Source organism: Erythrolamprus reginae, chromosome 1, assembly GCF_031021105.1.
Source record: "Erythrolamprus reginae isolate rEryReg1 chromosome 1, rEryReg1.hap1, whole genome shotgun sequence".
Classification (NCBI taxonomy): Eukaryota; Metazoa; Chordata; class Lepidosauria; order Squamata; family Dipsadidae; genus Erythrolamprus; species Erythrolamprus reginae.
The window spans coordinates 8,024,387-8,050,745 of NC_091950.1; the positions used below are offsets into that span (position 1 = coordinate 8,024,387).

The 26,359-nt window shown below is 41.6% G+C and overlaps 1 protein-coding gene across 1 annotated transcript; it reads left to right on the forward strand.

The window, feature by feature from the left end:
* Positions 1-25,874, forward strand: LOC139156861 (vomeronasal type-2 receptor 26-like). Its single transcript, XM_070733019.1, has 12 exons — positions 1-107; positions 244-489; positions 1,741-2,032; positions 5,872-6,708; positions 9,772-10,005; positions 10,561-10,690; positions 13,201-13,886; positions 18,628-18,825; positions 24,053-24,063; positions 24,205-24,450; positions 25,178-25,469; positions 25,827-25,874. The coding sequence occupies exons 1-12, from the start codon at positions 1-3 to the stop codon at positions 25,872-25,874; spliced, it is 3,327 nt and encodes a 1,108-aa protein (XP_070589120.1).
* Positions 25,875-26,359: the final 485 nt, after the last annotated feature.

A 26,359-nucleotide genomic window follows, 5' to 3' on the forward strand; every position in this document is an offset into this window, starting at 1 on the left:
ATGAGGGCAGGATATATCACCTTAGCTGGTCTTGCAAAGATCTTATCTTCTGGGCTTGAAGAGACTCACATGCCTTCATTGCCTCTTCAGACACAGCCCAAACACAAGTAAGAGGATATATTGTTCGTATAAACTTGCTCTGTGGATGTGCAGGTGACACAGGTGGTGTCTGATCTGTTCAATTTCCAGAGAGATTTCAGGAGCAACCTTCAAATCAGATTCTGCATAAACCTTCTGTTCTAGGGAGGAAAGTGTTAAGAATGACCAAGAAGGAGTCATGCTACTGCTGATACTGATATTCTTCCGGCTCCTGGCTCCAACTACAGCGAAGAGACTTCAAACCATTTGTGTGTTCAGGGATTATATCAAGTTAGGTACAAGCTACTATCGGCCTGGTGATTTCATTATTGGTGGGAATTTGCCCTTTGGAACCCTTTCACATCCTTTTGCCCCAGTCTTTAATAAATTGAATCTTTGTTCAACATCTTTGTAAGTTTCACATGGAGGAAAAAGCATGTAAATAAATGTTCCCTTTGTTTTAAATTCTGATACTCCATTTAGAAATACAGTACTTCTAGTACTTTGCCCCATCCTAGTGTAAGTGCAACCTATTGTGCTTTTATCAATAAAGTACTATGCTCTTAACAGATGCTGGAATGCTCAATCTCATATCAAAAAAGATAAAAAACAAACATGAAGATGGTCATTACATTAAAAGCTGTAGTGAACCTAGTGAAGAAGTCAAATTACAATATGAATGTGGATAATAACTTGTGGTGGAAAACTCAAATAGAAGTTCAATCCTCTTACATTGTTCAGGAGTTACAAAAATCATTGTCAGTGTTGGATTCAGCATTTTTTATGAATAATGTACTCAAGAAATTATTTATTTATTTAATTTATTTGATAAATTAAGATATTGACAAAATTGAACGGGTCCAAAGACAGGCTACAAGAATGGTGGAAGGTCTTAAGCATAAAACGTATCAGGAAAGACTTAATGAACTCAATCTGTATAGTCTGGAGGACAGAAGGAAAAGGGGGGACATGATCGAAACATTTAAATATGTCAAAGGGTTAAATAAGGTTCAGGAGGGAAGTGTTTTTAATAGGAAAGTGAACACAAGAACAAGGGGTCACAATCTGAAGTTAGTTGGGGGAAAGATCAAAAGCAACATGAGAAAATATTTTACTGAAAGAGTAGTAGATCCTTGGAACAAACTTCCTGCAGACATGATTGGTAAATCCACAGTAACTGAATTTAAACATGCCTGGGATAAACATAGATCCATCCTAAGATAAAATACAAAAAATAGTATAAGGGCAGACTAGATGGATCATGAGGTCTTTTTCTGCCGTCAGTCTTCTATGTTTCTATGTTTCTATCTATGAGGTGATGCCCCCATTGCAATGTTTACCGCACCTGAAGAAGCTGGTTTAAGAGAGACCTCAAATCATTAGCATAGAAGTGGAGCGTTGGAAAGGATCACGGACATTGGAGCAAAGTGTACATGGCAGTGATGATAGAGAGCATAAAACAGTCTGCTATATCACTGGAAAGGCTTGTCTCCTTTCTCACAAAGTCACCCAAGTGTAGCCAAGGGAGATCCACAGAAAGTACCCAAACCCAAGGAAATCACCTGCCTCAAATTATCCCCCCCCCAAACAGTGAAGAAAATTCTACCAGTAAACATTAGCATTCCTGTAATGTTATGTTCCCCAATGTTTTTCTCACTACAGGTACATCCCCAGTAACTACCAACAGTTCCTTGCATTGATGTTTGCTGTCTCCCAGGTCAATAAGGATTTTCTTCTGCTCCCCAACATCACACTTGGCTTCCACATTTATGGCCATGTAGGAAGTGAGATATTTATTTCCTTAAACTGCCTCTCCATGCTCTCCTCACAAGGCCAGGTGGTTCCAGCTTACAAATGTGATCGGAAGGACATTCTGCTGTCCGTCATTGGTGGTCTCAATGCCAAATTCTCAAGGCTGATGGACTCCATCTTCAGCATTTATAAGGTCCCACAGGTAAGAGAGCACCCCAGGATACAATATATCTCCGGGACCGCCTTCGGCCGTACGACCAGTTAGGTCCACAGATTTGGCCTTCTCCAGGTCCCGTCGACTAAACAATGTTGTTTGGCGGGACCCAGGGGAAGATCCTTCTCTGTGGCGGCCCCAACCCTCTGGAACCAGCTCCCCCCAGAGATTAGAATTGCCCCCACCCTCCTCGCCTTTCGTAAGCTCCTTAAAACCCACCTCTGTTGTCAGGCAGAGATATTCCTTTCCCCTAGGCCTATACAATTTATGCATGGTATGTTTGTGTTTTTAATAAGGGTTTTTAAATTATTTTAAATATTAGATTTGTCATATGCTGTTTTATTATTGTTGTTAGCCGCCCCAAGTCTACGGAGAGGGGCAGCATACAAATCAAATCAAATAAATAAGTAAGTAAGTAAGTACGTAAGTAAACAAACAAACAAACAAATGAACAAATAAATAAATAAATATGGAATAAACGAAAATCATCAATATACACAGAAGGCAAAAGTAGCTTTTCAGGGAGAGAGTGTTCATATTACAAGCTTCTGACTCTTTATTTATATTCGATAAAATAGTAGCCATTGTTATAGTGTCATTTATTCCCTGTATCAGCTTTATGATTTTTTTCTCTTGCCTTCTAACATAGCACAACCAATACAAATGTCTATCTGGTGGCTCTCCAGTGGTGGGATTCAAATAATTAACTACCGGTCCTCTGCCCTGATAACCAGCTGGCTGCGTGTGGCTGGGTGGTCATAGCCAACTTGATTGGTCTCACCCATAGGAAATTTTTCTTTAGTCCAACTCACAATAAAATAGCACAATAAAATAGCATTGTTCCAATATTTAAACTGGACTGGACTGCACTGGACTGGACTGCACTGGACTGGACTGGACTGCACTGGACTGGAATGGAATGGACTGGAATGGAATAGAATAGAATAGAAGCTGGAAAGACCTTGGAGGTCTTCTAGGTCAACCCCCTGTTTAGGTGGGAAACCCTACCCCACCTAGACAAATGGTTATAGGATCTTAAAGCTTCAAGTATTGGAGCATTTAAAACTTTTGGAAAAAAGCTGTCCTACTGATTAATTGTTAGAAACATAGAAAATTGACGACAGAAAAAACCTCACGGTCCATCTAGCCTGCCCTTATACTATTTCCTGTTTTTTATCTTAGGATGGATATATGTTTATCCCAGGCATGTTTAAATTCAGTTACTGTGGATTTACCAACCACGTCTGCTGGAGGTTTGTTCCAAGCATCTACTACTCTTTCAGTAAAATAATATTTTCTCATGTTGCTTCTGATCTTTCCCCCAACTAATATCAGATTGTGTCCCCTTGTTCTTGTGTTCACTTTCTAATTAAAAACACTTCCCTCCTGAACCTTATTTAACCCTTTAACATATTTAGATTTTTCTATCATGTCCCCCCTTTCCCTTCTGACCTCCAGACTATACAGGTTGAGTGCATTAAGTCTTTCCTGTTAAGTTTTATGCTTAACACCTTCCACCAGTTATGTAGCCTGTCTTTGGACCCGTTCAATTTTATCAATATCTTTTTGTAGGTGAGGTCTCCAGAATGGAACAGAGTATTCCAAATGTGGTCTCACCAGCGCTCTATACAGCGGGATCACAATCTCCCTCTTCCTGCTTATTACACCTCTAGCTATATAGCCAACCATTCTACTTGTTTTCCCTATCACTTGACCGCACTGTTCACTCTTTTTGAGACTGTCAGAAATCACTACCCCTAAATCCTTCTCTTCTGAAGTTTTTGCTAACACAGAATTGCCAATATAATACAGTGGTACCTCGGTTTTCGAACGCTTCTCAGTTCGAACAAATCGGTATTCGACCAGAAAATTCAAGACACTTTTGCCCTGGAATCTGAACAAATATTTGGAACTCGAACACTCTAGAGAGCTGAAGACAGAAGCCGGCAAGCTACACAGAGAGAGAGAGAGCCAGGGGCGAGCAAGAGAACTGAAGACGGAAGACGGCAAGCTACACAGAGAGAGAGAGAGAGAGAGAGAGACAGGGGCGAGCAAGAGAACTGAAGACGGAAGACGGCAAGCTACAGAGAGAGAGAGAGAGAGAGCCAGGGGCGAGCAAGAGAACTGAAGACGAAGACGGCAAGCTACAGAGAGAGAGAGAGCCAGGGGCGAGCAAGAGAACTGAAGACGAAGCCAGCAAGTTACAGAGACACACACACACACGGAGACAGAAACAGGCAAACTAGAGGGAGAGACAACTGAGGAGGGGAATTTATCTTAAATTATTTCGGTTCTCAACCAAATCGGTTCTCAACCACACTTCCAGAACGAACTGTGGTCGAGAACCGAGGTACCACTGTACTCAGATTGAGGATTCCTTTTCCTCAAGTGCATTATTTTACATTCTGAAACAATTTTTTAAATTAATTTATCTATCTATCTATCTATCAATCATCTATCTATTTGGAGTGCTGATTCTTTTTGCCGATGTGCTGGACAGAGCATTTGCTGGTTGAGATTTGGAGTTGCTATGTGTTAGACCAATCAGAAACAGAGTCTGGGTCTTTTTGGAGAGTAGTTGTGTTATCAGTGGTGTTGAAGAGTTTTACATCATCTGCGAAGAGAACACAGTTCCTTGTAATGAGATCGCAAAGGTCATTGATGTAGAGAATAAAGAGCATTAGTCCCAGTGCGCTACCTTGGGGACACCGCTTTTAACAGGGACAGGGGTAGATATGGTGCTTCCTATTTTAACCATGTTGTCTGTTTGACAGGAATGCTGTAATCTAGCTGTGGAGGGATCCTGAGATGCCATAGGATTTGAGTTTTAGGAGCAGTTTGTCGTGGACCACTGAATCAGAGAGAGAAGTCAATATAAATTGCATCTATAGATTTTCCTTGATCAAGATGAGTAGTCCATATGTTTTTGAAGTGGAGGAGCTGTTAGGTTGCAGGATAGTTTTTTCTGAATCAAAATTGTTTGTTAGAGAGCAGATTATTAGTTTCTTTTAAAAAAATCTTTATTAAGTTTTGCAATAATAAAAAACAGAAAAAAATAACATAAAACCAACAGTGAATAGGTTAAAGATTAGTACACTTGAAATTTATAATATAACATAACCTAATCATAGAAGTAATAGAGAGAAAATTAGAAAAGAAAAAAGGAAAATAAGAAGTGTGTAAACAGTAGAAGAGTGAGGAGTTGGGAAAGGATAGAGAATAGGGAAAAAGAGAGTGAGAGAGGTAGAAGAGAAACCAGCTACTTGGCTGGTATCACAGTACAGTACGACATCAAATTTGAGAATGTAATTGAAGTATTATTTCCCTTTTTGATGTTTTAAGGGTTTATTGCAAATTTATTTTGGGAGTCATTAATTTTGATTATCCAATGTTGTACCACATCTGCTGGAAGTTTGTTCCAAGGATCTACTACTCTTTCAGTAAAATAATATTTTCTCATGTTGCTTTTGATCTTTCCCCCAACTAACTTCAGATTGTGTCCCCTTGTTCTTGTGTTCACTTTCCTATTAAGAACCCTTCCCTCCTGGACCTTATTTAACCCTTTAATATATTTAAATGTTTCGATCATGTCCCCCCTTTTCCTTCTGTCCTGCAGACTATACAGATTGAGTTCATGAAGTCTTTCCTGATACGTTTTATGCTTAAGACCTTCCACCATTCTTGTAGCCCGTCTTTGGACCCGTTCAATTTTGTCAATATCTTTTTGTAGGTCTCCAGAACTGAACACAGTTTAAGTGTTCACCACTTTAAAATCACCACAAAATTTTCTGTTTCTTTCAAAGACTTTACTTTCTCCCTTTTTCCAGTTCGGTGTTGGCTTTGAGTTCTCTCAGGGAGACAGAAGAGTTTATCCTTCCTTTTTCCAGATTAATTCCAAGGAATTTCCTCAGTATGTGGGTTTTGTGCAGCTGCTCCTGTATTTCCAGTGGAACTGGGTTGGGCTTCTGGCCCCTGAAGATGACAATGGAGAACGTTTCATCTCAGCTCTAATGCCAATGCTGAAGGAGAAGGAGATCTGCCTGGCCTTCACTGAAAGGTTGAAATCAAATGATTTAACAATGGCAGTCAACCAAGTAGCTCAAATTTTCTTAAAATGGTTTAAAACTGAAGTGCTTATTCTGTTTGGAGGCTCCACTGTTATTAGAAGTCTACAAGTGGTTGTGGTTTTTTTTGAAAAAGACAAAAGGGTACCATTTAGGAAAGTTTGGATCTTCACTTCTCATTTGAAATTCAGTATGAATGAATTTGAAGAAGTATTGCAATTTTTAAAGCCTTTCCACGGAGCTTTGCATTTCAGGGACCACACTGGGGATGTCTCAGAATTCAGCCACTTCCTCCTTTCTTTAGACCCCTTGAACTCACAAGGAGATGTCTTTCTCCCTCAATGGTGGGAAAATGTCTTTGACTGCCAGATCCATAAATCAGGAATGATCCCTCAAAAGGGGGAAAAACAATGTACAGGAAAGGAGGATGTGCAGAATCTACCTGATTACATTTTTGAAAAAAGAATGACAGGTGAAAGTTACAATATCTACAATGCCATTTATGCTCTGGCATATGCTTTACATGCAATGTATGGATCCAGAGTTCGACCAACCATGATAAGGCTTGGAAAGAGGATCTCAAAATTCCAGTCATGGCAGGTAATTATTATGGCTTGTCACTCAGTCCACAGATGCTTAAAGAGGAAGCATCCCACTTGACTTTCTTCAATTACAATGTCTGCACATTCCCATATTAATCCATCTCAAAAGATCTTAAAACAACAGCTATTCAAAAAATTAAGAAGAAAATTTTATTGAAAGAGGGTAGATGGGGAAAAGAGAAGTAAACCAAACCAGTGGTCCATAAATTTAATTGGGGTAAGACTTTTATAAAGTCATGAATAGACTTCAACAGCTAGCCAAATTCCATGTGGTGACCATTCCAAGATAGACACCTCAGCCCAAAGCAAGATAGTAATCGGGATGTGATTGTGCAACACATTTCAGCAGGTCACTTGAAATCTTTGTGAGCATAAATGTAGAACATTTGCCCTGAATCCAACTTGTAAGAATACACTCAATATATTTTAACCTTGGTTTATGTTTCTATGGCTTAATATTGTGTGCCCCTACCCTTTTTGCTTAGTTTATCATTTGTTGCCCTACTCAACTTGCTGTGTGGAAATAGCTTTTTAAAAATAATAGATGGCAAGGAATCCCAAGGAATTAATCTTTACAAAGTGGAACAGGAGCGAATTAGGTAAATTAATAGGCCCCATGAAAGGGACTATGGAAATTTGGAAAAAATGGCAGGGGAAAATAGGATTATATAAATCTAAACTGTCATCGCTTTATGTAATAAATAGAGATAATGAAACAAACTTAAATAGGGTTATAGGAGAGTTGAAGGGAAGAGGGATAACTAAGATAGAACAGTTATATGAGAAGGATGGCAGGCCAAGTAGAAATCGTATAGAATGGTGGTTAGGTAAGGGAAGGTGGCTACAAATAAATGCAATATGTAAATATCTTAATGAAAGGGAGAATAAAGAAGTACTATGGAGGGAGGAGACAGGGTTAGAGAAAATAATAAGAGAAAAATGAGAGTATAAAGGCGCAAGCAACCAATATATATAAATTGCTAGTGCAGTCAGATGGGGTACGATTGAAGGATTGACTAAATGGTGGCAAAATGAGATACAAGTAGAGGCACAAGAGATGGAAAATATAGTAGAAAATATAAGGAAAATTAAAAATACAAGAATTAGGGAAATGAGAAGGAAAATATTACATAAGTGGTATTTTACTCCCGTTCAACTCGCACACTTTCAGCAGAATGTCAGGGGGAATTGTTGGCATGGGTGTCAAGACAAAGGAGTGTTTATGCATATGTTTTGGGAATGCCCGATACTACAGGAATTTTGGCAAAAAGTGAAAGAGGATATCAATAGAATGCTAAATATACAATGGACAATCACTAAGGAAATGGCAGTATTAGTTAAAAGCAATGCGATGGGAGAATTTAGAGAAATAAAAAAAGCAGCAATAGAAAGCACTCAGGCAGTAACAGTTTTGGGTTGGAAGGATGCGACAAAATGGACAATGCAAAATCAGTATAGGTACATGGTGGAGCATATTCAATTTGAAATTATGGATAAAAGGATAAATTCGGATAATGAAACTGAGTTGGGACAACTGATGGGACGGTGGGACAAGGTAAGAAGATATATGACGAGCAGAATCCGAGACCAAGCTACAAGAAATAAATTGGAATCACTCTATAATATGTAAATAGATATATTGCTCTTGGGTCAAGTGGACTATACAAGAAACACCTCCGATTTGGTGGTGGGGAATGTGTGTGAGTCTGGGTGGTGGGCACATTTCACTATGCACTGTTTTATGTTGTGTGATATATAAATTTGTTAAAAATTAATTTAAAAAACCACGAAAAATAATAGATGGCAACTAACCAAGGAGAGAAGCAACCTAGAACTAAGGAGAAATTTCATAATGCAAATATTCAGGGCAAAGGCTTGCCTTGAGTAGTTGTGGCTGCCCCATCACTGGAGGCATCTAAGAAGAGACAGGACAGCCACTTCTGTGATTGAGCAGGGGTTGGACTAGAAGACCTCTGATATTCTATATTTCCATGTTAACCAGAGCACACAGCAAGACTCATAGAGGTCCTAATGAGCCTCCTGGTTTGAAATTCATCAGAATTTGCTTCATCAAAGGCTAAAACGTTGGACGTCTCTGAATATTGATGTGACAAAGCAATTCAGATGCTTCATTCCATATGGTCTAGTTGATCAAACCTAATTCCTGCATTCTCAACCCTGATAAGAAGGAGTGGCTGTGGGTTTTGCCTCCCAAGGACATTTCCATCTGTCCATCCATTACCCTGGGGGGATTATTAACCCCCTCAGAGAGGGTCCGCAACTTGGACATCCTCCTCAATCCACAGCTTACATTGAAGAGCCATCTTTCAGCTGTGGTGAGGGAGCCGTTTGCCCAGGTTCACCTGGTGCACCAGTTGCAGCCCTATCTAAACCAGGAGTCACTGCTCACAGTCACTCATGCGCTCATCACCTCGAGGTTCGACTATTGTAACGCTCTCTACATGGGGCTCCCTTTGAAGAGTGTTCGGAAATTTCAGACCATGCAGAATGCAGCTGCGAGAGCAATCATGGGCTTGCCCATGTTGCCCATGTTACTCCGCAGTTTGCATTGGTTGCCGATCAGTTTCCGATCACAGTTCCAAGTGTTAGTTATGACCTATAAAGCCCTTCATGGCATCAGACCGAATTCATGCGGCAGAAGGCGGTCCTGGAGATATTCTGGTCCGGTGCCATGAAGGACTTTATAGGTCATAACCAACACTTTGAATTGTGACCGGAAACTGATTGGCAACCAATGCAGACTGCAGAGTGTTGGTTTAACCTGGGCATATTTAGGGAAGCCCATGATTTATTTATTTATTTATTTATTTATTAGATTTGTATGCCGCCCCTCTCCATAGACTTGGGGTGGTTACAACAATTGCTCTCGCAGCTGCATTCTGCACAATCTGAAGTTTCCGATCACTTTTCAAAGGTAGCCCCATGTAGAGACCATTACAGTAGTCGAGCCTCAGGGTGATGAGGGCATGAGTGACTGTGAGCAGTGACTCCCGGTCCAGTCTCACTTATAGCTCTAGCCCAAATATTCCAATATCTGAAGGTCTCTTTCCTGTCAGATTCTTCCCATTTGAAGAATGTGCAGTTCAACAACAGTGCTGGAGAAGAAGTCACCTTCTCAGAAGATGGACTGGCATCTGCTTATTTTGATCTACTCAACTGGGTTTTCCTCCCCAATGCATCTTTTGTCCCCATGAAGGTTGGGCAAGTAAATCCTGAGGCTCCCCCAGGCCAGAGTTTCACCATTAAATCTGATGGAATCATCTGGGCCACAAAGGTGAGATGCCAAGAAATGTTATGAATTCAGGGGAATTGTTATTTATCTTCCTGACATGAAGGACCTCTTTCTAACTTGAAAAATTATCCACTGAGTCAGAAATTACGACAGTCATTTGGTGAAAAAACTGCTTTGCATCTACTCATTTGATGTTTGATTTGTGTCATTCCACAAAGGGTTAGCCTTGGGAACATCTTGAAACACAGGATGCAATTACAGCAAACAACAGAGATTTCAATGGACCACTGCTGGTCAGTTGTATCCTCAGGGTTCTTCCTTTAGAAATGTTGTAGTTCAGCCACAAGCCTTCCTCTGCAGGCCGATCCCAGTTCTGATCTCCCATATCTATTGGTGTGTCAGAAATGCCAGTGGCCTGAATTCCGCAGGACATGTTCCTGATTTCTGAAAGATGCTGGCAAATTATTTCATTAGAAAAGAATCTGAACATAGAATAGAAGAGAACATAGAATAAGGAAGAGAAATAGGAATAGGAAAAAGAATGAATGCAACAGGTTCATTGCTTGGGTCATCTCAAATATTTATTTTTGCTTTTAGAAGGTGCCCATTGCCAGGTGTGGCCTGAAGAGGTGCCATGCAGGAGAGAGGAGAAGTGTTCCAGAGGGGAAGCAGGTTTGCTGCTACCAGTGTGATCCTTGTCCAGAAGGAACCATTTCTAATCAGACAGGTAGACAAGACTTCAAATGTCAATCTTCCAGGCTCAAGGACGCCACATAATAGATCAAAATATTTTTTCCTCTTGTGGTCATTTTTGATAAGATTCACATAAACTCATACTTTTCAGTACAACCCTTCTGTGTACAGATTTAAACTTCCTTGGCCACAGGGGTCACCTTTCCGAACCTCAACAATTCTTTTTATATATATATAATGTTTTTATTGTTTTTCTTTAAACAAACAAGATAAACAACATTTAGCATTTAAAGGAGCTACCATTGCTCCGCTTGTCTTAGAAGTCTAACTAGTACAAAAAAGAAAAATCTAACTATAGTCAGATCAATACAGAAATACAATTTTTCCTTTATTTTTATTTTTTTAATATAATCTTTATTACAAATAAATGGGGGAAGGAAGTAAAACAAAAGGTCTATTTAGTCATTGGTACAAATTTGTGCAGTTTTAAAGTATGCAATTCTAAAATAATATACATATTTACATCGGGAAGAAAAGGGGAAATAATTTTTTTTAAATATTCTACGTTCTTTTTAAACTTACCATCTTTATGTTAAACTTCATGTAACTCAAATAAATTCTCTTGTCCATAAAATATCATTTTAATAATATAATTAAATTAATTAAGTTCAATTAATTCAGCACGTAGTAAAAAAGACATTTAAAATTTTTTAATATTGCAAAAATCCTCTATAATTATACTATTTAATCTATTGTTTTATATCTATTATAACAATATTGTATGATAATTAAAATCCCTTATTCAATCTAAAGAAAAAAAAGGAAAAAAAAGAAAAAGAAAAAAAACTTATCCTTTTAATTTCTTAATACTCTACCATATATATATTCAATTTAATAACCTCAACAATTCTATGCAGGGCAGTTTTAGTTAAGAATGTATGACTCTTCAATTTGCATTTACACTCCTATTGTGTTTCCCCCCAAAAATGAGCTACTCAGAAAGTAAGTCCTCACTTGGTTTTTATACCCTAACCCAGTGGCATGCAACACACGTGTGTACTAGACATCTGATTTTTGGCTCTCATAGAGGCCCTGGGAGGGCCCTTTCGGCTTCTGGAGGGCCTCCGGGGGGGATAGGGGAGGATGTTTTTGCCCTCCCCAGCATACAGGGAAGTCTCTGATGCCTGGGGAGGGTGAAATACAGTCCTACTGGGTCCATCAAAAGTTTGGAAACAAACGGTTTCTGGCCTACAGAGGGCTTCTGGGGGGACAGGGAAGGCAATTTTCACCCTCCCCAGGCATTGAATTATGGGTGTGGGCACTCACACAGGCACAATAGTATGTACATATGTGCTTTCGGCACCGGAGGGAAAAAAAATTCACCATCACTGCCCTAACCTAATATAAACACTACCCCCAAAATAAGCCCTAATTGATACCCAGCCATTACAGAGTACACAGGTAAAAATTAAGCCAGGGTTGGGATGGGGATGGTGTTACCCTACTACTTAACTTCAGATTGTTGCAACCAGACCTTACATTTCTACTACAGTTAGCAAAGCTTTCTTGAAGGCGTCTGTAGCTTATGAAGAGTTCCACTGTTGTGAGCTACAGAGGTTTTCAGGAAAGCCTTTCTCACTGTGCGAGGCTTGATTGCAACTATCCAAAACCAAAGTTGTTTCTGAAGGCCTCCGACAGTGAAAAGGAAATAATGAAATTGAGTTTGACACCCATTATTTAGCAGGTACTTCTTCTGCCAGAGAAAGAGGAGGTCCATCAGTCTTGTTTCTAAGATAGGAGGGAGCAAAAATGTCTGAATGAGATTTGAAGTAGAAAGCAGGCAGGGACAAAGTACACACACAAAAAGCAGCAGTATACCTGGATAACAGAACTATCAGTCTTCTGTTCGTTCCATTGCAAAGTAGCGGGAAAGAAAAGGCTAAAATTATTCATGAAATGAACAGCGAATGGACATCTTGAAGTCCAATCTATCATTAGGATCATCATAAATGAAGGATGGTTTACTCCAACAGGAGAAAAGCAAGACTCCTATCATCTTTGTTGGAAGGATAATGCACATGATAGTTGTTCAAGATATCTTTAGAGCAGGAGTGTCAAACTCAATTTCACTGAAGGCTGCATCAGGGCTGTGGTTGACCTCTAGGGGCTGGGTGGGCATGGCCAACTGGGTGGGAGTGGTCATCTTTTGACACCACTCCCCAAACTTCTGCCATGTTACCTCTTCCTGCTGGGAAGACCAGGCAAAAGCCATGCTGGCCTAATGTTTCCTCTTCCCACTGGCGAGACTGGGCAAAAGCCATGGTGATCCAAGGTGTCTTCTTCACCTTGGGTAGATGGAGCCAAAGCAATACAGGCACAATGTTTTCTATTTGCATTGGGTAGACTGGGCTGAACCAATGTGGGCCAACCCCTTATATTATCCAGGATGGCTCTGCAGGCCAGATATGACCACATTGTGGGCTGAATGCAAGCTGCAGCCTAAAGTTTGACATCCCCTGACTTAGTCAAATATTTTGATTTCAGATGCAGCTCACTGTGAACCCTGTCCTGAAGACCAATATCCCAATAATGACATGGACCAATGTATTGCCAAGAAAATCCACTTCCTCTCCTATCAAGACACCCTGGGATACGTTTTAGTTTTTCTTGCTCTTTTTCTTAATGTGATCACTTCTGCAGTCCTGCTGATTTTCCATAAACACTATGACACACCAATTGTCAAAGCCAACAACCGAGACATCACCTACATCCTCCTAGTCTCCCTCCTGCTCTGCTTTCTCTGTTCCTTCCTCTTCATTGGTCAACCAGGCAAGATAACCTGTCTCTTGCAACAATCTGCCTTTGCTATTCTCTTTTCCATTGCAGTTTCCTCTGTGTTGGCAAAAACAGTCATGGTGGTTCTGGCCTTCATGGCCACCAAGCCAGGAAACAAGACAAAGAAACTCTTAGGAAAACCACTGACCAACTCCATTGTCTTAGGCGGTCCTCTGATTCAAGCAGTTATTTGTACCATTTGGCTGGGAACCTCTCCCCCATTTCCCAATTTGGACTTCCACTCCTTGTTTGGAGAGACTATCTTGGAATGTAAGCAAGACTCAGCTTTAATGTTTTACATGGTCCTCTCCTACCTAGGTTTTCTGGCCTTCATTAGTTTCCCAGTGGCCTTTCTGGCTAGGAAATTGCCAGATAGCTTTAACGAAGCCAAGTTCATTACTTTTTGTTGTATCCTGAAATGGCTACCTTGTAACGCTGTAAATAGTTTGTTCCTCTTTTCCAGCGCTGTCTGAGCCCAAGCAGGAAGTCGCTCCTGATTGGCTCAGACGCGGCCGGCTCTCGCTTTGGCGGGAACCGCAAAAGTATAAAAGAAGCGGCTTCTCCCTGCAGAGCCAGTCGGTACTCGCTGAATCGTCACTTTACCTTGCTGAGCTGTCACTTATTCTCTGAGCTGAATAAAAGTACCGATTGCTCAAACCCTGTCTCTGGGTCTACTTCACTGGCGACGAACGAACGGAAGAACTTCGCGTGCAACATGGACAAAATCCAGATCGGCCAGGCTCCAGAACTTTTCGATGCCGAGAAAATGACTTGGGACGAGTACATGGCCACCTTCGAGATATTCCTCGAGGCGGCGGGAATGCAGGACGCCGGAGCCGATCGCAGACGGGCTATTTTTCTAAACTACTGCGGCGCAGAGATCCGTAGACTTGCCCAAACTCTCACCGAACCAGAACAAGCAAGAGCCACAGCGTGGGACGTCCTTCAACAGAAACTAGCGAGCCATTTTAAACCAACCAGACCAGCCGTGGTTTACCGGCATCAATTTCACATGATGGCTCAGAGAGAAACCGAGTCGATAAGCCAATTCACAACGCGGCTTCGAACGGTACTCGCTCAATGCAAGTTTCAAGATCCGGAAGCTCGCCTCACCGACGCCTTGATTTTCGGCATGAAGAACCACACAGTGAGAAGTAAACTCCTCACCGAAGATGAGCCGACTCTACAAACCGTAATCAAATTAGCGCAAACCGCGGAAGCAGCCGACGCAGCGGCAAGAGAATTAAAAGAGCACGGAAGGCGAGAAACCATTGCCAAAATCGACGCCGAGTCTCCCAGCGCCATGGGAACAGACGTCCGCGGCCAGCTAACTAGCAACGGGGACGACTGCCTCCTCCTGCAAGACCAACCGAGACACCCTAGAGCTACTCATCCAGCCCCCTGCGCGGGCTGCCGGGGAAATCACCAGCGCCATCGATGCCCGTTCCGCGACACCACTTGCCGCCGTTGCAACCGGAGAGGCCACATCGCCATCGCATGCAGGGCAACGGCACCAGAAGAAACTTTTGCCACACAACAATACCAGCGACCCCAAAACCACCCCCCCCAATCGCGAGAAAGGAGACCGTTCCGCAACTCGGGTCAAAGGAATTACCCCACCGCTAACCGAGACTACAATAGAGGTAACTCTCAATATTCCGTGAATAACACGGCAACCAAAAAGGGGGCTAAAATTGTTATCTCGTTGTTGCTAAATAACCAGCCTTGCTCAATGGAGCTAGATACGGGTTCGAGATATACCATCATGCCCTGGGAAAAATTTAAGCTATATATGCCTAATGTGTCTGAGGCTGACCTAATTCAAACCTCTTTGGTGATCAGAGACTTCCAAGGGGGGGTAATCTCGGTCCTGGGAACTGCAAATGTACCTATTGTATTTAAGAATGTCAAATGTACCCTTCCCATGCTTATTGTGACGGGGGCCAAACACTCCCTGCTAGGGCTAGCATGGATGGAACCGTTGGGGATTGAAATTTCGGGTGTGTGTAATGTAAACTGTGATATTATGCCTAACTTTGTGAAAGAATTCCCTGAAGTGTTCAGCCCCACCTTAGGATTGTATAAGGGAACCCCCATATCTTTCTCTATTGACCCCAAGGTCCCACCAGTTAGACTGAAACCTCGCAGGGTTCCCCTCCCGCTTCTCCCCAAGCTAGACTTACAGCTGGACAAACTCATTAGTCAAGGTATCTTGGTCCCTGTGGAACAGGGGCCATGGGAAACTCCCATAGTGACACCCCTGAAGCCAGATGGCTCCTTAAGAGTTTGCGCTGATTACAAATCAACCCTGAATAAGGCACTCCAACACCACCCCTACCCCATTCCGGTTGTGCAACAACTCTTACACTCCCTGGGGGAGGGGAAAAGGTTCGCAAAGATCGACCTGGCGCAGGCTTACCAGCAACTTCCGGTCGATGAACAAACAGCAAACGCTCAAACAATTGTAACGCACAGGGGGGCTTTCAAATGCACGAGGTTACAGTTTGGGGTGAGCATAGCCCCAGGGATATTCCAGAGCATCATGGAACGCCTATTGTCAGGGGTAAATGGGGCCATCCCATATTTTGATGACATCTTAATTGCAGGGGAAAACCAGGAACAAGTGAACAAAAGAATAAGGGAAGTACTTAAGAGGCTACAGGACAAAGGGTTACGAATCAAGCCTGATAAATGTGTCTGGGGAACTAACAGTATTGAATTCCTAGGATATAAAATAGATAAGGAAGGTATCCACCCCACAACTGAGAAGCTGAGAGCAATTAGAGAAGCCCCAGAGCCACGAGATAAGAGTGAGTTGCAAGCATTTTTGGGCCTCCTTAATTTTTATTCCGTTTTTTTAAAGCAGAAGGCAACAGTAGCAGAGCCTCTCCATCGTTTACTCCAGAAGGAAGCCCGCTGGACATGGGGGAAAATTGAACGTGAAGCCTTTGCTCAAATAAAAAATTTACTAACTTCTAAAAGTGTAGTAGTCCAATATAGTGCCTCACTACCCATTAGGCTCACGTGCGACGCTTCGCCGTACGGCATAGGAGGAGTCCTAGCTCACGTTCTACCTAATCAGACAGAGGCCCCAATAGCATTTTTTTCAAGAACCATGACCAGCACGGAGAGAAATTATAGCCAGTTAGACAAGGAGGCTCTGGCATTAGTGGCAGGGGTAAAGAAGTTTCACAATTACATTTTTGGAAGAAATTTTGAGCTAGTCACTGACCACAAACCCCTACTAGGCCTGCTAGCCCCCAACAAGCCCACTCCACCTTTTATGTCTCCAAGACTAATCAGATGGGCCCTTTTCCTCTCTGGGTATCAGTATGAGCTCACCCACAAGGGGGGGAAGGAAATCAATCATGCAGACGGCCTCAGCAGATGCCCCATAGCAGACTTGGTAGAAGACCCTGTTCCAACCACAGACGTGCTAATGATAGAACTCGAGGAAAACCCACTAACCACAGCAAAAGAGGTAGCTGCACACACGCAGCAAGACCAAATCCTGAAACAAGTAGTGAACTGTGTTCTAAAGGGATGGCAAAATGATATTGTTAAACCTGAATTGTGTGATTTTAAGAACAAAAGGCTTGAATTGTCATATGTAAAAGGTTGTTTGCTGTGGGGGGATAGAGTAATCATCCCCAAACGCCTAAGGGAAAAGGTACTCAGAATGTTACACGTGGGCCATCCTGGGATTGTCAGGATGAAGAGCCTAGCAAGGGGGCATTTATGGTGGCCAGGGCTTGATGCTGATATTGAAAGTTGGGTTTCAAAGTGTGACCCGTGCCAAGAGTCTAGGCCCAATCCCCCCAAAACAACTCCGGCTGAGTGGGAACAGCCTGCTGGCCCTTGGTCTAGGATCCACATTGATTTTGCTGGCCCAGTGGGGTCTCAGTATTTCCTAATAGTGGTTGATGCTTTCTCCAAATGGTTGGAAATAATAGCAATGAACAACATAACCACAAGTGCCACTATCAAGGTATTGAGCAGACTGTTTGCATCCCATGGTTGCCCTGATCTATTGGTGTCTGACAATGGACCGCAACTAACAGCCAGGCAATTCGAATTATTCCTAGATGGCCTGGGGGTCAGACATGCCCTCATCTCGCCTTACTCGCCCTGGGCTAACGGGTTGGCAGAACGTTACGTAAGGGTGGCAAAAGAGGCATTGCACAGGTCAGGCCCTGGAGATGTGCAACAGAACTTGGACCAATTCTTATTAACCCAGCACATTACCCCTAACTCGCACACACATGTAAGCCCTGCAGAGTTATTGATGGGGAGAAAGTTGAGGTCACCACTAGACAGGTTAAACCCAAGGTTCTGTTTGAATAATAACCAAATGTGCATAAAACCAGAAAGAGAAATGTATTTGGGTCAAAATGTATATGTAAAATGCTTTGATGGAAATGTAAACTGGATGAAGGGAATTATTGTTAAGCAAAATGCACCCAAGACTTATATTGTTAAACTGGAGGATGGTCGTTTGTGGAAACGACACATAGACCACATTCGGAAACGAACTGAAAACCAATTACAACAACCCGCTGACTCGGACTCTCCCCCCTCAACAGACTTTTATACATTGCCCGAACTAAGAAACACGCAGAGAGACTTATCGGGCCAGGGGGAACCATCCAGCGACGCCGAGCCATCCTCGTCCTCCGAGGCCTTCGTTGGGCCCGCCAGGCCTAGTCCACCGCACCGGGAGAACAGCGGCGAGCCATCCTCCACAGTCAGTGGCGAAGGAGAAAATGGACTGCGCAGGTCAGCGCGAGAGTCTCGAAGGCCTCACCGATTGGACGACTTCGTCACGTGGCTTTCTTGATGGATGGGTCCAACTATGAGGGGAGGGGTGTTGTATCCTGAAATGGCTACCTTGTAACGCTGTAAATAGTTTGTTCCTCTTTTCCAGCGCTGTCTGAGCCCAAGCAGGAAGTCGCTCCTGATTGGCTCAGACGCGGCCGGCTCTCGCTTTGGCGGGAACCGCAAAAGTATAAAAGAAGCGGCTTCTCCCTGCAGAGCCAGTCGGTACTCGCTGAATCGTCACTTTACCTTGCTGAGCTGTCACTTATTCTCTGAGCTGAATAAAAGTACCGATTGCTCAAACCCTGTCTCTGGGTCTACTTCACTTTTAGCATGCTGGTCTTTTGCAGCGTTTGGATTACTTTTCTCCCCACCTATTTGAGCACCAAAGGAAAATCCATGGTGGCTGTGGAGATCTTCTATATTTTGGCCTCTGCTGCTGCTATTTTAGCTTGTATCTTTTCCCCCAAATGCTACATTATACTACTGAGGCCCCATCTTAATTGCAGAGAAAACATTGTAAGAAACAAAAAATTCTAAGTAATGAAGGATTGGCCTCATTTTTATTTGTCTTTGAGGCATATTTCAAATGTTATAAGATTTCTAATAAATGATGACCTGAAGGAGAAATTTGTCCATAAAAGAATTCCTTATGAAATGCTGCAAGAATGCTGTGTTCATTCTTTAGTTTTGTTTTCAACATGGACTTAGTAAGTTACTGTGCCCTGCATGAAAGAAAATCTTGTTCTTAAAGATGTATTTATTATTTTAAGGAGGAAATTTTCTTATTTTTTCCTTATTTTTTTTATTTCAGGTAGTGTTTTAAAGGATTGGGTTCAATATCAATATTTTAAAACATATACAGTACGAGGATTTCTTTAGATGTTTGAGGCTTTACAGAATTTTCCTTCCATTATTCAATTGGTTTTGAAATAGCAGAATTTAAATTCCCCCACACACATACAGATCTGAATAACATCCTCATCAATGTTGGGAGAATGTCCCTGAAAGTAGTGAGTAAACAATGTCATCAATGTATGCAGTATGTTATTCATACTGATAGGGATGAGGTGGCTCAGTGGCTAAGATGCTGAACTTGTCGATCAGAAACATTAGCAGTTTGATGGTATGAATCCTTAGGGCTGCATAAGATAGTAAGGTCCCATTAATTGTTCCTGCTTCTTCCAACCTAGCAATTCAAAAGCATGTAAAAATGGGACCATCTTTGGTGGGAAGGTAACAGCGTTCCATGTGATTTTTAGTCATTTAGTATATGGGTGAAATATTACAAGTTGACAAAATCAATATCATATAAGGAAGATATACATAAAATATTTTATAGGTGAGATTTAGCAACAGCAAGGCTTTGGAAATGTGTACACAGTAATGGTACCTTTTTCCATATGTGATGGACTTGCCCTCAAATTTAAAAAAAATTGGAACAAAATCAAGATCTGGAGAAAGGAAATTACAGTACAGGAACTCAATATGAAACATTTTTTTTAAAAAATTGGCATAATAGAGCAAAAAATTAAAAAAATACAACATAACCTTCACAACCTTCTACTCTCCAAAGTAAAGAAGAGTGGGATCAACAGTAACACAACAAGATAGGTTGAAAACTGGCTGACCAATCGGACCCAGCAAGTAGCCCTCAATGGGACTAAGTCCACATGGAAAGAGGTAGGCAGCGAGGTACCACAGGGATCAGTCCTAGGCCCAGTACTCTTTAACATATTTATCAACTACCTAGACGAGGGAATAGAGGGGGGATTAATTAAATTCGCAGATGACACCAAGCTGGCAGGAGTGGCCCACACCCCAGAGGATAGGCACAGGATCCAGAAAGATCTAGACAGACTTGTACTATGGGCCAAAACGAACAAAATGATTCTAGAGAAAAGTAAAATCCTGCACCTAGGCAAAAAAACCCAAAACATGCATACAAATTAGGTGAAACCACACTCACCATAAGTGACTGTGAAAGGGATCTTGTAGTCTTGGTGGATAGCCGCCACGAGTCTATGGAGAGGGGCGGCATACAAATCTAATAAATAAATAAATAAAATAAATAAATAACCAGCTAAACATGGGTCAGCAATGTGCAGCAGCAGCTAAAAAAGCCAACACAATCCTAAACTGCATGAACAGGGGGATACACTCCAAGACCAGAGAGGTAATAATACCACTCTATAAGGCCCTGGTCAGACCACACCTGGAGTATTGCATCCAGTTCTAGTCACCACACTTCAAAAGAGATATAGAGACTATGAAAAGGGTGCAGAAAAAAGCAACTAAAATGATAAGGGGACTACAGACGAGGCCATACGAGGAAAGGTTGCTGGAACTGGGCATGGATAGTCTAGTAAAAAGAAGGGCTAGGGGGGACATGATAGCTGTATACAGGTACTTGAGGGGTTGCCACGGAGAGGAGGGGGTCACACTATTTTCCAGGGCACCAGAGAGTCGGACGAGAAACAACGGTTGGAAGCTGATCAAGGAAAGATTCAACCTGGAGATAAGGAAGAATTTCCTGACAGTGAGAGCAATCAATCAGTGGAATGGCCTGCCAGTGGAGGTTGTGAACTCCCCAACTTTGGACATTTTCAAGAGGAGATTGGACTGCCATTTGGCTGGAGTGCTGTAGGATTTCCTGCTCAAGCAGGGGGTTGAACTTGATGACCTGTAAGGTCCCTTTCAAGTCTAATAGTAAAAATAAAAAAAAAAATAAACAATAAACAAATAAACAAATAAATAAATAAATGAAAAAATAATGTTTATTTGTTTATTTTGCTCAGAAAAGGACCCCCCCCCCCGGCTGTGTGCAATTATGTTTGCTTTATATATAGACCATGCTGCAAGTTCCAAATTATATCCTTGTTTTTTGTACAATGGATTTCTTGCATAAAAATAGTTGTCTGGGTATCATTTACTTCCTTTTTTGTCTACTTCATCCAGGGGTGGGCTGCAGGTAGAACAAACAAGTACGTAGTTCCGGTAGCAAAACGAGGCGTATACTTGAGTACATATGGTACATCCTTGTTTTTAGTACAATGGATTTCTTGCATAAAATTAGTTGTCTGGGTATCATTTACTTACTTTTCTGTGTACTTCATCCAGGGGTGGGCTGCAGGTGGAACAAATAGGTACGCAGTACTGGTAGCAAAATTATGGTTGTGATCAGGATGTTCAAATTAATAAACCAATGCAAAAAGTTTTTTTTAAAATTAAGTAGCTAAAATCAACCTTTTTTAGTCAGGGTCAAATAGACCTGGGAACAGAACAAGTGTATAGTCTTTGCAAACAGAACAGCAGGGTTTACCAGACTCTGAAGGGAAGTATGTCTGCTTGTTATGATGTGCCCCTTCCCAGCTTTCCTGGATTCTGTTTCTTGAACTCTGGGTTATGTTTTTGGAATCTGAACCTCAGACTTTGCTAGTGGAGTTTGGACTTGGTGCTCAGATTGTGCTCAGGACCTGTAGGTATTGTTCATTCCCTCTTTGTTTCATGGGTCAGCTAGGGCTTAGTGTGTAGAGAGGAGAAACACAGGGGAAACTGAGGATTGAGGTAGGGCTTCACCAATACCATTAGTGGTGGACCATTTGAGACTGTGATAAGGGAGCAACAAACAGAGCTTATTGCATTGGGTCACAACAATAGATTTCAAGAGGACCAGACAGAAGAGCCTCAGCTATAATCTGCAATTCCATTTGGAACCCTACAGAGAGGAGCAGCATAAGAGAATCTCAAAGTCATAAGGACATGATCTAGCCAGGACACAGGGGTGAAAGGACAGCTCCCCCTCAGATCACATTGCTACTCGCTAGGGCAAGAAAACCATGCTGGGTTTGTCGTCATTGTGTTTGAGTTGAGCCATAAATTATGGTGGCCATGGTGAGATGCCTGCCCTGGGGATACCGTATTGACATCCCACAAGACCATAAGTCTTGGGAACCCCACGGTCAACTGTGAAATGCCCTCCAAAGGCCCAGACATGGAGGTTGCTGTGCAGCAGGCAGGCTGGTACAGTAACAATGATCCCCATTGGCACTGTGAATGAATCTTCAAAAACAGAATCTGAGCATCTTGGGTGGGATCATGCCTATAGGGACCCAGGGGAAGAGCCTTCTCTGTGGCGGCCCCAACCCACTGGAACCAGCTCCCCTCGGAGATTAGAACTGCCCCCACCCTCCTTGCCTTTTGTAAATTTCTTAAAACCCACCTCTGCCATCAGGCATGGGGGAATTGAGACATCTGCCCCAGGCCTATACAGTTTATACATGGTATGATTGTGTGTATGTTTGCTTTTAATAATGGTTTTTTTTAGTGTTTTTAAATTATTAGATTTGTTTTACATTGTGTTGTTATTGCTGTGAGCCCCCCCCCCAGTCTACGAAGAGGGGCGACATACAAATCTAATAAATAATAATAATAATAATAATAATAATAATAATAATAATAATAATAATGATGGAACTACCATTTACCAATGGCAAAAAACTGGTGGGATCATAAGCCCGAAAAAGTGGTCGAAAATGTGCAAGCAAAACTACTGTGGGACTTCCGACTTCAGACTGACCGAATTCTGAAGCATAACACACCAGACATTGTGATCGTGGAGAAAAAGAAAGTATGGATCATCGACATCGCAATCCCAGGAGACAGCAGAATTGAGGAGAAGCAGCTAGAGAAATTAGTGAAATACGAAAATCTAAAAATCGAGCTGCAACGACTCTGGCATAAGCCAGTGAAAGTGGTCCCAGTGGTACTTGGCACGTTGGGCGCAGTACCAAACGATCTCAGCGGACATTTGAAAACCATCGGAATTGACAAAATCTCCATCTGTCAATTGCAAAAGGCCGCTTTACTGGGATTGGCAAACATAATTTGCTGCTACATCACACAGTCCTAGGTGCTTGGGAAGCGCCTGACTGGAAATACGAAATCCAGCATAGTGATCTCGTTTGCTGTGTTGTACTGAAATAATAATAATAATAATAATAATAATAATAATAATAATAATAATAATAGACCAAAAGAGATTCCTGGAAGACAATTTGCTACTCTTAGGCTATACCAACACAAGCTTGCAAGTCTTGCAAAACAAATGCACTGCAGGCTTGATGTGTCATGTGCTGACCATGTCCACACCCACTTTAGTGAAGGGGGAAAAAGTTCCGATACATCATATGATGCTACCGTGATGACATGAGTTTGACACCCCTGACTTAGTATCTTTTCTGAGACACTTTCTAAAATTACATTTCTGCTTTCTACCCCATTGGCACATTTATTATCTGACCCAACTATGGCATAAGCCAAAATCCATTTTCTGCTCAAGGGTTCAGTTTCATGTAAGTCAATTACACAGCTTCCCCATGACTCCATCTGCTGTATGAATTACACTAAGAGACACAAACATGTTTTCCCCCCATTCTGCTGCATGAAGAGAAGCTGTTACTAATTGGTAGGACACTGGCTGTTCCTTGCAATTATCTGAAGAACAGTCATTCTTCATGTATCCCCTGTGGATTTATGGACACAATAACATATCAAGATGAAATCTTCCTTAAAAAGTACCTCTGAATTCTCCAAATGGGGACAGGGTAGGACACTTTAGCTGCTCTTGAAAACATCTTAACTCGTGACCTTGAAGAGACTCACATGCCTTCGTTGCCTCTTTGATCACAGACCTTGAAGAGACCTTGAAGAGACTCACATGCCTTCGTTGCCTCTTTGATCACAGGCCAAACACAGGTAAGAGGATACATTGTTCATATAAATTTGCTCTGTGGCCATCCAGATGACACAGGCAGTGTCTCATCTGTTAAATTTGCAGTGAGATTTGAGGAGCAACCTTCAGATCAGATTCTGCATAAAGCTTCATTTCTGTTCTAGGAGGGAAGGTGATAAGAAAGACCAGGAAAGAATGATGCTACTGCTGATACCGATATTCTTCTGGCTCCTGACTCCAACTACAGTGAAGAAGGTGCAAACCATTTGTGTGTTCAGGGATTTTATGGACTTGGATGAAAACTACTATAGGCCTGGTGATTTCATTATCGGTGGGAATTTGCCCTTCGGAACCACATTAATGCCTCTTATCCCAGTCTTTAATACATTGAATCTTAATGTACATAAAGTGTAAGTTTCACATGGAGGAGAAACGTGCAAAGAAATGTTCTCTTCATTTTAAATTCTAGTACTCCATTTAGGAATACTTCTAGTACTTTGTCTTGTCCTAGTGTAAGTGCAACCTATTGTGCTTTTATCAATAAAGTAGTATGCTCTTAACAGATGCTGGAATTCTAAATCTACTCAAGATAAAAAGTAAAAAACAAACATGAAGATGATCACTACATTAAAAGCCGTGCTGGCCTAGTGAAGAAGTCCAGTTACAACATTTATGTTGATAGTAACTTGTGCTGGAAAACTCAAATAAAAATTCAATCCCAGTGTTCAGGAGTTACAAAAATCACTCCCAGTGTTGGAATTTTTCATGAAAAATGGCCTCAAGTAAATATATGAGGTGACCCCCACCTTAGTCCTGTGGTCATCAATGTTTACCACACCTGTAGAAGCTGCTTCAAAAGAAACCCAAAATCATTAGTATGAAAGGGAAGCAGCCACTGGAGCAAAGTGAACATGTCAGGGATGATAGAGAGTATAAAACAGTCCGTTAAACCTATAGAAAGGCTTGTCTCCTTTCTCACAAAGTCATCTAAGTGTAGCCAAGGGAGATCCATTAAAAGTACCTAAAACCAATGAAATTACCTGTCTCCAAATTCTCTACCCCCTGAAACAGTGTAAAAAATTCTACCAGCAAACATTAGCTTTCCTGTAACGTTCCCCGATGTTTTACTCACTACAGGTTCACCTCCAGTAATTACCAGCAGTTCCTTGCATTGATGTTTGCTGTCTCTCAGGTCAATAAGGACTTTCTTCTGCTCCCAAATATCACCCTTGGCTTCCACATCTATGAACATTTCCAAGCTGAGATATTTATTTCCTTAAACAGCCTCTCCATGCTCTCCTCACGAGGCCAAGTGGTTCCAGGTTACAAATGTGATCGGAAGGACATTCTGCTGTCCGTCATTGGTGGTCTCAATGCCAAATTCTCAAGGCTGATGGACTCCATCTTCAGCATTTATAAGGTTCCACAGGTAAGAGAGCACCCCAAGATACAATATGGAATAGACAAGTATCATCAATATACACAGAAGACAAAAGTAGCTTTTTGTGTGTGAGAGAGGTCATATTATGAGCTTCTGACTCTGTTTACATTTGATAAAATACTAGCTATTGTTTTAGTGCCATTTATTCCCTGTATCAGGTTTATGGTTCCTTCTCTTTTCATCTAACGTACCCCAACCAATTAAAATGTGTACCTGGTGGTCAGTGAAGGGCTACCAAAATTTTTACTACCACACTATGAGCGTGGCTTATGCAGGACACCCTGTACGTTCTTGTGGGTTCATTTGTAATATTTCTCCTATTATCTCTGCCATCTTTGCTGTTAGATCTTCATCTTTCTCCTCACTTATATTTTGAAATCTCAAACCGTGTGAGGCGGATTATAGTTCGAGATTGGTTATTGCTTCATCAAAGCCTCTGTTAATTGCGTAACTGTGTTCTTCATATTCTTCCATCTTTTTCCTACATCTTGGACTTTATCTTCCATTGCTTTCATTCTTTTCTCATTTTCTTGTAAATTCTTTTGTATAGCTTTCATATTTCCATCCATCTCCTTCATGCTCCCTTTTACTTCTCCGATTTTTGTTTTTAGATTCCCAATCTCTGTCTTGACATCAGCTTTCAGATCTCCCATCTCATTTTTCATTTCTTCTTTCATTCCTTCTAAGTATTTTTTCACTTCTTCTTTATTTGTATCCATTTGAGTTTGTGTTTTCTGCATGAAGTCTTGAATAATAGCTAAAGTATCTTGAATAATCTGAAAATTTGATTCTATCGGAGTTTTCTCCTTTTCTTTTTCTTTGGCTAGCATTGTTGTTATTGATCTTTGTTATAACAGAGATGATGTGGGGGATACCTT

Excerpts from the sequence above, each read along its gene's own strand:
- LOC139156861 (XM_070733019.1), top strand. The coding sequence starts at position 1 with ATGAGGGCAGGATATATCACCTTAGCTGGTCTTGCAAAGATCTTATCT. Across the intron at positions 490-1,740 it reads AATCTTTGTTCAACATCTTT|GTACATCCCCAGTAACTACC; the intron begins GTAAGTTTCACA and ends TTCTCACTACAG. Across the intron at positions 10,691-13,200 it reads AACCATTTCTAATCAGACAG|ATGCAGCTCACTGTGAACCC; the intron begins GTAGACAAGACT and ends TTTTGATTTCAG.